At 42.4% G+C, this 12,573-nt stretch overlaps 1 protein-coding gene across 1 annotated transcript in view; it reads right to left on the bottom strand.

The window, feature by feature from the left end:
- Positions 1–10,954, bottom strand: part of ATP6V0E1 (ATPase, H+ transporting, lysosomal 9kDa, V0 subunit e1) — a 36,647-nt gene extending 25,693 nt beyond the window's left edge. The window contains exons 1-2 of the mRNA XM_012649722.1: positions 10,749–10,954; positions 4,279–4,326 (exon numbers count right to left, since the gene is read on the bottom strand). Of these exons, the coding sequence (XP_012505176.1) occupies positions 4,279–4,326; positions 10,749–10,852 (152 nt within the window). The 5' untranslated portion in view covers positions 10,853–10,954. The remainder of the gene's footprint in view (positions 1–4,278; positions 4,327–10,748) is intronic.
- Positions 10,955–12,573: the final 1,619 nt, after the last annotated feature.

Here is a 12,573-nt window from a genome sequence, read left to right as displayed (position 1 = left end):
CAAGTTGTGCCCCATGGAACAAATCTTAAACAGGAACAAACTGGCAAGAGAAAAAAACTACCACAAACAGAAGGCAATTTAAAAGTCCATGAATGTATTTCAAAACATGACTTTGTTTAGGAAAGCCAAAGTCTTTTTGGGTGTGCCTTACTTCAAAAGGATTATTTTTAAGAAAACATAACTACTGCCAAACAGAAGTTTCCTTTGAATTTTAATTTTTTTTTTTTGTTATAGAATCTCATTCCTCTGTGGAATAAGGTATGTAAAATATTTGGGGTTTGAATTCCATCCATATTTTTCATGCAGATATCTTGCTAAATAAGATATATAATCAGGCTTCAAAGAAAGAAAAAAGAAAATGATTTCATAAAGTCAATGCTACGTACGTAGCTCATTTCCCCATAAAACGGCCTCAAGAAGCATCTAACGTTAGAACACCGTGTACCACCTTAATTAATGCACACTGACAGTACTGATCCACTATCGACAGAGCATTCACCAGCACTTGGGAACAAAGGAACAAACCGACTAAACTCTAGACAGCAAAAGGCAAGAGCTCATGGATACTTCACAATTAAGTCACTAAGATTCAAAGTGAAGTAATTTCCAACTGAGCGCAATTATTCATTTGACACTTGAAAATGAAAATAAGAGGCATGAGATTGATTGGAAAGGTTTTTTGTTTGTTTTAAAGAGACTATCATGAAAACTAACCACATTTCAAAGACTATGGAGAACCAGGAAGTCACAAAATATTTTTTTCCTGTTTTGGTTTAATCTCAAGTAAGTCATTCCTCTGTGCGATAATTTTCTCTTTCAAAAAATACCACCACCAGGCCAGGTGCAGTGGCTCATGGCAGTAATCCTAGCCCTTTAGGAGGCCAAAGCGGGAGGATAACTTAAGGCCAGGAGTTTGAGACCCAGTCTGAGCAAGAAAAAACAGAAAAATTAGCTGGGTGAGGTGGCACACACCTGTGGTCCTAGCTACTCAGGAGGCTGAGGCTGGAGGATCGCCAGAGCTCAGGGAGTTTGAGGTTGCAGTGAGCCATGATGACGCCACTGCACTCTATGAAGGGAGATGGAGCAAAATCCTATCTCTCAAAACAAAACAAAAAATACCACCAACAACCTTACTGTTCACATTGTAGAGATCTTCAAAGCATAAAAGCAAAGGCCTTTTCAATCACAAGACTAATCCTTACACTGACATTGCTAAAGAGCTCCCTTATTCCAATGTCTATAGACAATTAAGTAGGATAAGCTGATGTTCAATCACCCGTACTAAAATTATAAGTTCCTGATTGGGTGTAGTGGCTCACACCTGTAATCCTACCAGTATGAGAGGCTGAGGTGGGAGGATCGCTTGAGGTCAGGAGTTTGAGACCAGCCTGAGCAAGAACGAGACCGTTCTCTACTTAAAATAGAAAAAATTAGCCGGGCATGGCAGTGCACGCCTGCCTGAGGAGGCAGGGAGGCTGAGGCAGGAGGAAGGATGGCTTGAGCCCAAGAGTTTGGGGTTGCTGTGAGCTGGGGGGATGCCACGGCACTCTAGGCCGGGTGACAGAGTGAGACTCTGTCTCAAAAAAAAAAAAATTACAGGTTCTTGATGATACATGTATTTGCATTCATTTACTTTTCAGAGCTGAACACAGCTCGTATAAGAATTCCCTCCACACGCTACCTGTCGAACTTCCACTCTGGGAGCTAAGTTATCACCTGAAAAGCCTCCTTTACCTCTCTAACCAGAAAAAAAAAGACTAACACAAATTTTATTTTATTTTTTTATTTTATTTTTTTTGAGACAGAGTCTCAATCTGTCGCCCAGGCTAGAGCACCGTGGCATCAGCCTAGTTCACAGCAACCTCAAACTCGTGGGCTCAAGCGATCCTTCTGCCTCAGCCTCCTGAGTAGCTGGGACTACAGGAATGTGCCACCATGCCTGGCTAGTTTTTTCTATATATTTTTAGTTGTCCAGCCAATTTCTATTTTTTTTAGTAGAGACAGGGTCTCGCTCTTGCTCAGGCTGGTCTCGAACTCCTGAGCTCAAGCAACCCTCCCGCCTCAGCCTCCCAGAGTGCTAGGATTACAGGCATGAGCCACCACGCCCAGCCCTAACACAAATTTTAGGAAGTCCCATCATGTGAGCCTTCGTGCTGAAGCAGTCAGACATCATCATATAGCACAACTTTTATAATACATAATTCAACTTTAAATACCTAAAGTTGCATTTAACAGGTGAGCTGGTATCTACCCAAAGGAAATTATTATATCAAAAAAGTACCTGCAATCAGATTGCTTATCACAGCACAATTCACAATTGCAAAGACATGGAACCAACTTAAGTGCCCATCAACCAAGGAATGGATAAAGAAAAGGTGGTAAATATACACCATGGAATACTACTGAGCCATAAAAAAGGATGAAATAATGTCTTTCACAGAAACTTGGATGGAACTGGAGGCCATTATCCTAACGCAAGTAACATACGAATGGAAAACCAAATGCTGCATGTTCTCACTTATAAGTGGGAGCTAAGCTATGGGTACTCGGGGGCATATAGAGTGGTAGAATGGACATTGGAGATTCAGAAGAAGGGAGGGTGAAAGGGGATGAGGGAAGAAAAACTACTTATTGGGTGCGATGTACACTATTTGGGTGATGGGTACACTAAAAACCCACACGTCGCCACTATACAATTCATCCATGTAACGAAAAACCACTTGTACCCCTAAATCTACCAAAATATAAATTACGCCCCCCTCCCCAAAGAAAGTAGCCAGATGATTGGCAGTCAGCCAAAATTCATGGCAATAACTCTTGTCAGGGGCGGATTTTGATCTATGCCCAGAATTGGAATTGGGCTCTTCTCCACAGACTTCTTTGAACAATGTTAGTGCAAAAGCCCCAGGAGGCTGGACATCCACAGACTCGGAGTGGCAGAGAGCCACAGCCTTTCATCCAGAGGATGTACTGGAACTGCTGCTTCCTACCTCACAGGCACTTAACACTTGGGCCAACACCAACACTTCCCATGTCACTGAAGTCTCAGGAAGCTAGCAAGCTTTCTTCAAGAAAACAGAATGACTGGTTCTAAACTCTAAAAAGGAATCCCTAAAAGGGTTACTGAAGTGGTATGTGATCTATATCTCAACTTAAAAAAAAAAAAAAAGAAATCTTAAGGCCTTTGAATACTCTGAACTGGTTATCTTCTCCACAGATTAATACTCAGGTTTTTTTTTTTTTTTTTTAGGGGCTTGACTCATTCCATATTCTTCAGGGAAGAGGAGAATGTAGACAAGAGTTGAAAACATCTTTCGAATGTAGTCACGTGCCACATAACAATGTTTTGGTCAACAGTAGATGGCGTATATGATCATATATATGACCATCATATGATATGGTGGTCCCATAAGATTGTAACACCATACTTTTATTGGATCTTTTTGTTTAGATATACAAATATTTACTATTGTATTACAATTGCCTACAGTATTCAGGACAGTAGGATGCTGTATAGGTTTGTGGCCTAGAAGCAACAGGCTACACCATATAACCTAGATGTGTACAATAGGTTGTACCATCTATGACGTTTGCACAGTGATGAAATTGCCTAACGGTGCATTTCTCAGAATGTTTATCTGTCGTTAAACAACACATGACTGTAGTTCAACTGCAGTTCTGCCATTTCTGGTATTGATGAGGATAAAGAACCATATTCAAAAAATATATGTTGAGGAAATACATTATCTTACATATCCCAAAATAGTTTTCATTCAATAGCTTATATAAACTATCTAATCTATTCAAACAGATGCTAATTATTATACTTGGATATAATTTACAATGAATTATTGAAAAAAATTATCCTTACTCTACTTGATTATAATTGTAGCTCAACTTCTACTCAGATAAACGAAAGTCATAATAAAGAATGCCTTTATTAGCTTCATAGTGAAATATTGAAGTGAAACGAGTAGACCTAAATACTTCACAATAAAATATAAAGCACTACAGTTATAATTTCCAGCTAATTATAAGCTTTAAATTCATGGCAATTAAATTACACTTGTATTCCCAAAAGGAAAGAGCATCTGTGCAGCTCTATGTAAATATGCTGAGCACAGGAAAAGTGCAATATTTTCTATTTTAAGACATTATTTCTAGATATTACATGAGGTACAAGCTCCAATTAAACAAATGAGTAAGTTGCACACATTACAATTACTAAGAAAAATTGATTGTTTTAGGAAAAAACTACTTATAACAGACAATACTTACAAGAGATAGCAGCAAACTGAACAGGTCACCAACATGGTGATGATAACTCTAAAAAAAAAAAATGCAAATAACATTAGATAACTAGCAAACTACGAAGACACTGCAGAATGGTTTAAATTCCCTTCCCAATTACCAAACTGGCACATACACTGCACCAAGAAAATGGATCTGAATCTGTTCAAACAACACAATCAGTAGACTGCAGTGTGCCCCAGGCTTCGCGCGGTAGAAGCTTAAGTACATAATTAAACATTTGTATTTAAAGGGACGTGTATTGATGCCACAGCATAAATGTCCAATCCAAATTCATCTGACACTGAACAGAAAAGGCTACAGCGACAATTAGTTTCGACACCTAAGTAACTACCATATTTGGTAGTATCCTCGGCAATGAAATAACACTGCCCTTCTAAAAATATGACTCTAGAGTTGACCTCTCCCCATCTGTATTCATGCCTGAAAGCTAAACTTGGATCTTTCATAATAGAATTTCAACATTTCTAAAACTGAGTTCATGATATTCTCTTCCCACTTCTCTTTCCAAAATCTCCTACTTCCCAGAAGCAGCTCTGCCATTTGCACCCATCCCTCCAGCCTCCAATCGATCATCTTTTGCTCACGCCTCCTCTGCACCCTCAGTCACCAAGTACAACGGATTCGTCCTTTGAAGCATCTCCCCCCATGTAGACATCCTCCTTCCCATTCCCACTGTTAGCAACAACATTCACCAGGTTTGCCTGGCAAATTCAAAACTTTCTTCCTTCCCTTTCATTTCATCGCAATCACTAGGATTAATCTCTCCAAAATATTCCTTTCATTACATCTCTCTCCAGCTTAAGACCTTTCAATGGAACCCAATCATCTGGTTTCCAAAGAGAGGTGTCCACACCCCCGGGAGAGAGCAAAACTATCTCCTAGAACCTGGGAAGCAAATATCAGAACTTGTGTTTTTATTTATATTTATTTTTAACTCATCCTTTAGAAGTGTGTGTGTGTGTGCTTTCTGTGGTTAATATATTGGCACATTCATTCACTCAACAGATTTTCACTAAGTGTCCAGTAAGCACCAGGCCCTGGGGAAAGAGCAGATAAAAACCCCTGCCTTGGCTGGGCGCGGTGGCTCACGCCTGTAATCCTAGCACTCTGGGAGGCCGAGGCGGGAGGATTGTTTGAGCTCAAGAGTTCGAGACCAGCCTGAGCAAGAGCGAGACCCCGTCTCTACTAAAAATAGAAAGAAATTAATTGGACAACTAAAAATATATATATAAAAAAAAAATTAGCCGGGCATGGTGGTGCATGCCTGTAGTCCCAGCCTACTTGGGAGGCTGAGGCAGAAGGATTGCCTGAGCCCAGGAGTTTGAAGTTGCTGTGAGCTAGGCTGACGCCACGGCACTCACTCTAGCCTGGGCAAAAAGAATGAGACTCTGTCTCAAAAAAAAAAAACCCCTGCCTTGTGAAGTTTGGGGAGACACAAACAACGAGATGAACAATAAACAGAGATTATCTACCTATCTATCGTTAGCATGCCAGATGGGCAGTCAGTGCTGATGGAGGAAAATAAAGCAAGAAAGGAGGACAGAGTACACAGAGAGTTGGAGGGTGCAGTGCAATTTTACAGAGGCTAATCAGGAAAGGCCGTGCTCAGGAGGCGGCACGTGAGTGCAGACCTACAGGAGGCAAGGCAGTGTTCCAGGCAAGGGAACAGCAAACACGAAGGTATGAGCTGCGAGGATGCCTGGTGTTCAAAGTGGAAGGAGGCCTGTGTGGCCAAAGCAGAGCACAGGGAGCCTGGTGGGACGTGAGGTCACAGAGGTACCAGGGAGCCTCTGAAACAACTTTTACGCTGAAAAGCTTTTACTCTGAGTGAAAAGGGAACTTATTTGGAGGGATGTGAGGACAGGACTGACAAAATCTGATCCAAATTCTAATAGGCTCTCTGGGATGAAACAGACTGGAAGGAGGGCAAAAGGAAAAGCAGAAAAACTAGCTGGGAGAATTACAATAATCAGACTGGGTAAGGTTGGCAGCAATTCAGGTAGGAAGAATTGTCAGAATCTTCAAAATATATGATTATACATTAGTTATAATACATAAATATATATGGGGCTTTGTGCTTAAAAAAATTATAATAGTTGCACAATAAAAATGTTTGAAGACCTACAGAATCAAGTCCAGCTCCTCACTTGTATCCATTCCCTCCACTCCTCCTCCTCACCTCCCCCTACTTGCAAACATAATCCCTCATTCCTGAAGGCAGGTGCCCACACTGTCCCCCCAACACACACATTATGATTCTCAATCCAAGCTTTGCTCATCTTCCCCCATTCTGCACCCTAAGCTGGAACCTCTCCCGTCTTCTCTCTTCTCCCAAAGACCATCTCAGAGAGCTGGAACAGCTGAGGCTCCTTTGTATTACCCGCTTAATATTGTATTAATAGTTTCATATAAAAGCTCCCTCATTAAAATGTCAGCTCCTAATGTGCTTCTCCTTAGGAGCTGCATGCTGAAGGGTGAAATGCCACAATGACTGCATTTGCTATCAAATGGCTCAGCAAAATTACACACACACAGTCATAGATAAAGCAAACATGAGAATACATTAACAATTACTGAACCCAGGTGGTAGTAAATAGGCACTCGTTGCACTACTTTCTACTTTTCCGCATGCCTGACAATGTTCAAGAATAAAGCAGAGCTGGCACACTCATCCCTGTGCCTGCTGAAATTCCCCCACCTGGTTTCTCTGCTTTTCCTGGCACACTCATCTCTGTGCTCTATCCCCTCCCCCTCCCCCTCCCCACATCTACTGGGGAGGGAGCCACCTTGAAAACACTGGAAGCTTTTAGAGAATCTGTGGATTCCTACAGAGAACAGAAGGAAATCATGAAAAACAAGAATAGTCAGGAAAGCTGATTCCAGGCACAGGCCTGATTTTATCCAGCCCTTTTTCAGTTGCAAAAAAGAATGAAAGAGCAAGGGGCTTGCTTTAGCTTATCCCTGGATTTGGGAGAGTTCTTCCTTCTGCCCTTTCTTCTCCCTGCCTCACCAGGTTCTACAGCCTCCTAACCACCCAATTCTCAGCATCTGGTGTGCAGGAAGAGAATTTTACATCAAAGTCTTTTTTGTTTTTCTCCCTTCTTCCCTTCTCACATAGTTCCTTTCCTTTATCTCCCTAATGAAGATGTTTTTAATCCCTCAAATCAGAAACGATTTCTTGTATTAAAAATTCACCACAGTCCTTTAAGCCAGTGGTCCCCAACCTCTTGGCACCAGGGCCCAGTTTCATGGAACACAGGTTTTCCACAGGCTGGGGGTGGCGTTGGGCAGCATGGAGCTCAGGCGGTGATGCAAGCAACCAGGAGCAGCTGTAAACACAGATGACGCTTCCCATCAGCCGCTCACCTCCTGCTGTGCAGCCCATATCCTAACAGGCCACGGAGCAGGACTGGTCAGAGGCCCAGGGATTGGGAACCACGGCTTTGAACAGTTGAGCTCCTTCATCTATTCTGAAATATTTGATCTGCAGTGTTTTCAGGAGGTAAAGGGGAACTACGACTAACTCAGTACTAATATTTCCATTTTAAAAGGAGAAAACAGGAACACGGAAAAGTTAACTATGTTATTCAAGGTCACAGGGATCATCATCCACCTAGCAGTGTTTCTCAAGGCATAATTCAGTAACTCCTCGGAGACACTGCATTTCAGAACCTGCTCAATCCTGCCAAGAGCAGGAAATACAGGACTGCAGTGAAGGCTGAGAACTGGAACCAGATAATACAGTCATGTGCCACACAGTGACCTTTCAGTCAACAACCGACTGCATATATGATAGGTGGTCCCATAAGATTATAATGGAGCTGAAAAATTCCGATCACCTACTGATGTCTTGATGATCCTGACCCTGAGTAGGCCTAGGCTAATGTACCTGTTTGTGTCCCAGTTTTGTTTTTTGTTTTTTTGGGGGTTTTTTGGAGACAGTGTTAAGATTATAAGTGTGAGCCACCACACCCGGCCTATGTCTTAGTTTTTAACAAAAAAGTTTAAAAAGTTAAAAAAAAAAAAGGGGGGGAGGAGTGAGGAGCCTGAGGCAGGAGAAACACTAGAGGCTAGAAGTTCAAGAGCAGCCTGAGCAAGAGCGAGATGCCATCTCTACAAAAAAGAGAAAAATTAGCCAGGTGTGGTGGCACCCACCTGTAATCCCAGCTATTCAGGAGATAGTTTGAGCCCAGGAGTTCAAGGTTGCAGTGAGCTATGACGATGCCACTGCACTCTAGTCAGACAACAGAACAAGACTCTGTCTCAAAAAAAAAAAGTTAAAAAAAAATTTTTTAATAGGAAAAAGCTCATAGAATAAAAATATAGAGAAAATACTTTCGTGTAGCTGCACAATGTTTGTGTTTTAAGCCAAGTGTTATTACAAAAGAGTCAAAAAGTTTTAAAAAATTTAAAGTTTATAAGTAAAAAAGTTATAGTAAGCTAAGGTTAATTTATTACTAAAGAATGAAAAAATTTTTAAATAAATTTAGGGTGGCCTAAGTGTGCGGTGTTTATAAAGTCTATAGCAGTCCCGTCCTAGGCCTTGACATTCACTCACTGACTCACCCAGAGCAACTTCCAGTCCTGCAATCTCCATTCATGGTAAGTGTCCTATACAGCTGTACCACTTTTTATCTTATATACTGTATTTTTACTGTACCTTTTCTGTTTCGATATGTTTAGATACACACATATTTACCGTTGTGTTAAAATTGCCTACAGTATTTAAGACAGGAACATGACGTACACGTTTGTAGCGTAGAAGTAATAGGCTGTATCATATAGCTTAGGTGTGTAGTAGGCTATGCCATCCAGGTTTGTGTAAGTGCACTCTACGACAGTCACACAAAGACCCTAACGATGCATTTCTCAAAATGGATCCCTTTCCTTAAGCAACACATGACTGTACATCATCAGCAGGTTAAATACCTGAATCATGACACTGGGGCTAGAAACTGAGTAGAAACACAAGGGGTTTCATTACCCTGGAAACAGCAATGGCATCAGATGGGGGAGGCCTGTCTTTAGGAAAGGAATGGTCAGTGTTACTAGCACATTATTGAATGCTTTTTGAGTATGAAGGCCAGAAAGACAGACAGTAAGTAGGGTAATGAAACAATTGAAGATATAAACACAACAAAGAAGCACTTTGTAGTTCTGTAACTCCAGTAGGAAAAACAAGTCTAATTAAACTTGGTTAATACAAATTGCTTTAATAATTCTAGAATTCTGACACTATACATCAATTACTATAGCCTGGAGAGAGGACCTAATATAACTGGTGTTATAAGGGAGGTGGGACCCGATGCTTACAAATGATAGAAATTCGCCTACCATTTTTCCTTCTTAAAAAATTTATGATTTATTTTTAGGCTAACAGAAGTAACAAGCATAAAACAAGTCTATTCCAGGGAGCAAAAGGGGTTCAGGTCACAAAATATTAAGGAAGTAATAAAATTTACTTTCCTTTAATAAAGGCAATACAACTATCCACTCGACAGATATTTATTGAGCTCCTACTGTGCATACAAGGTACTGTGAAACCAGGCACCAGGAAGCCACAAATTAGTTTCAAGGAATAAAGTAAGAGATGGTGTTTCTGACAAATTTCCGTGTGTTTCACCCGACATGATCTAGAGCTGAAGGAAAAAGTGACTAAAAAGCAAAAGGGGAAACAGAAAGGTGTTCCAAGGCTCCCTTGAAGATAAGGCTCTATTTGATACTACAATTAACGTTTACTTCCAAAACAGACAAAGCTCTATTCAATCAAGAAGTCTGAAAAAAGAAATCTTTTTAGCCAATCATTCTAAGCACTTGTTACACTCCCAGAAGAACGGGAGCGCCCTCCAAAAGGTATGACGCAGGGGTTTCTAAACAATACCTCCTGCTCTTTGGCAATTAATCTCGCTTTAGATCAGGCCCCAACTACCTCTTGGCGCCCACTAGATGCAAGGCCTGGGCTCAACGTTGTTGAACAAGCTTATTGTGTTCTCGACTGCGACAGCATAGGAAGCAGAGAGGGCAATTTCTGTTTTATTTATTAGATCCTTTTCTTTAAAGTTCAGGCAAACGTGGCCTCGTGTAGGTGGAAGGTAGGGGTAAAAGGGCGAAAGTCGATTAGGGACGAACCCCAATTTCCCTTGACTTCTAACTGTACCCTCCCTACCCAGGACTACGATGAGAAAAAATTCCCTAAAACTCACTTTCAAAAAGGGTCCGCCAAAGGTCACCCTCCTCACGCTCGGGCCGGGAACACTGAAGCTGCTGCGATAAGGAAGCCGGGGAGCTTCCCGGGCCAGGGGCCCAACCCTGGAGTGCGGGGTGCAGGTGCACCAGTGCAAGGTTCTCTGACCGAGGCTGGGGTCGCCTCCTTCCCCGCCCAGGCCTGCCCGTCCTCCCCGCGCGTCACTCACAAGCGGGCCTCGCGCACTTACCCCCGGTTAGGACCTTTAGGGATGAACCAAGGCACAAAGAAGCCGACGAAGCCCCAGAACACGCTCATCACAATGAGAGGCACCGTGAGGCCGTGATACGCCATGGTTGCGCCGGAGCTGCCAGCCTTTGCCCCGCCGCCTCACTTTGGTCCCACCCGGAAGTGTCAACACCGGGCCGCGTGACCAGCGCGCGCAGAGCCCCGCCTCCCACGCCCCACGTGACCGGCGTGCGGAGCTCCGCCCCCCCGGGGGGGGCCTAGAGACGGAGCCCCGCCCTCACCTGGCTTGTCTCGAGGCTAGAGTGGCTGGGAGTGGGCGTGCTAGCTCCATAGCTGAAGGTCCAGGCACCGGGGACTCAGCAAGGTTTTCTAGGCAAGGAGTGTAGCTATTTACAGCCTTAGCTACTTTTTATGCGACAGACATATGTAGAGAACTCAGTAATTTACTATTCTGACTTCCTGTATGTCAGGCACTGCGCCATGAACTGCAAAAGCGTGTGCTCCCGTTGAACTTCTCCCTACAGCCGATGAAGTGCTTATAATTATTATCCCCACTTTGCAGTTGAAGAAACTGAGGCCCAGGGAGGAGATTAAGGATCTTGCCCACAGTAAATGGCAGGGCCAGGATTCGACATCTAATGATCTTATCTTCAAGGCTAGTGCTCTTAACTACTGCACTAGTGTATATCTTGTGCACTGTGCCAGGTTTTGAGGTTACAAAAGTCAATCAGGCAACCCTCAGGGAGTTCACATTCTGGGGAGCACATGGCCTTGCAAACAGGCCACTCAATGCAGTGTGAAGGTAAGACAAGATGATCGCATGTGACTTTCCGTGCCCGCTAGTCCTCAGCTGAGCCTGGAAGAGTGGGAATTAGAATAGTAAGGAGAAGATAAACGTAGTTTCTAATGCTTGCTGAGAATTTTCACACATGTTTATTATAGTATGAGGCAGCCTTGGAACAGAGGAGGAAGCCAGTTCTCAGAGAAGTTAAGGAGCTTGATAAAGCTTACAGGCAAAAGCAAGCTAGAAAGCAAATCTATAAGCTAAATCCAATGTGCTTTATTGTGGATCATGGTTTCCTTACAGTAGCCACATTTCATGACCTCCTGATTTCTTTCTTCGTTAAGTAGAATGGACTCCTGAATTAAATGAGAAGTCGGACCAGTAATCTTCAACATCTGCGCCAACTCTTCAAACATGACTCTGAACCTTTACCTGGCCAGCGATGTAAGAAACTAGTTGGTCTCCTTTGTTCTTACACTGCTCTCCCAAAACTTAGCCCCAGCGGAAATCCTATTGTCCTTAAGTTGCAGTCCAAGCACTGCCTTCTCCAAGACCCATTTCATCCTGTTAGCACATCTCTTTGGCCTTGTAACTATGTGTGTATCTTGACCAATCCTATTCCAAAAGGCAAACTCCTTGAGAACAGGCACCATTTAACTGATCTTTGTTTCTGGAGCAGTATAGTTTATGCATAGAATGTGTTCAATAAATAATGGTACAACCGAATTGCATAGTTAAGAAAGGGTGAGATTAACCAGAATAAAATTAGAAAGAAGTTCACTCCTACTTTCCTATTTCTTTCTCTCTCTCTTTCTTTTTAATAGTGGTAAAATACATGTGACATAAAATTTACCATCTTAACCACTTTTAACTGTACAGTTAAGTGTATTCACATTGTTGTACAACCAATCTCCAGAACTTTTTCATACCCATTAACCAACCACCTCCCACTTTCCCTCCTCCATCCCCTGGAAACTACCATTCTACCTTCTGTCTTTTATGAGTTTCACTACTCTTGGTAACTCCTGTAAGTAGAATCATA

Source organism: Propithecus coquereli, unplaced genomic scaffold (genome assembly GCF_000956105.1).
Source record: "Propithecus coquereli isolate 6110/MARCELLA unplaced genomic scaffold, Pcoq_1.0 Scaffold301, whole genome shotgun sequence".
In the NCBI taxonomy this organism is placed as follows: Eukaryota; Metazoa; Chordata; class Mammalia; order Primates; family Indriidae; genus Propithecus; species Propithecus coquereli.
The sequence above is the reverse complement of the archived record's forward strand: the minus strand, read 5'-3'. Positions and strand labels throughout refer to the sequence as shown.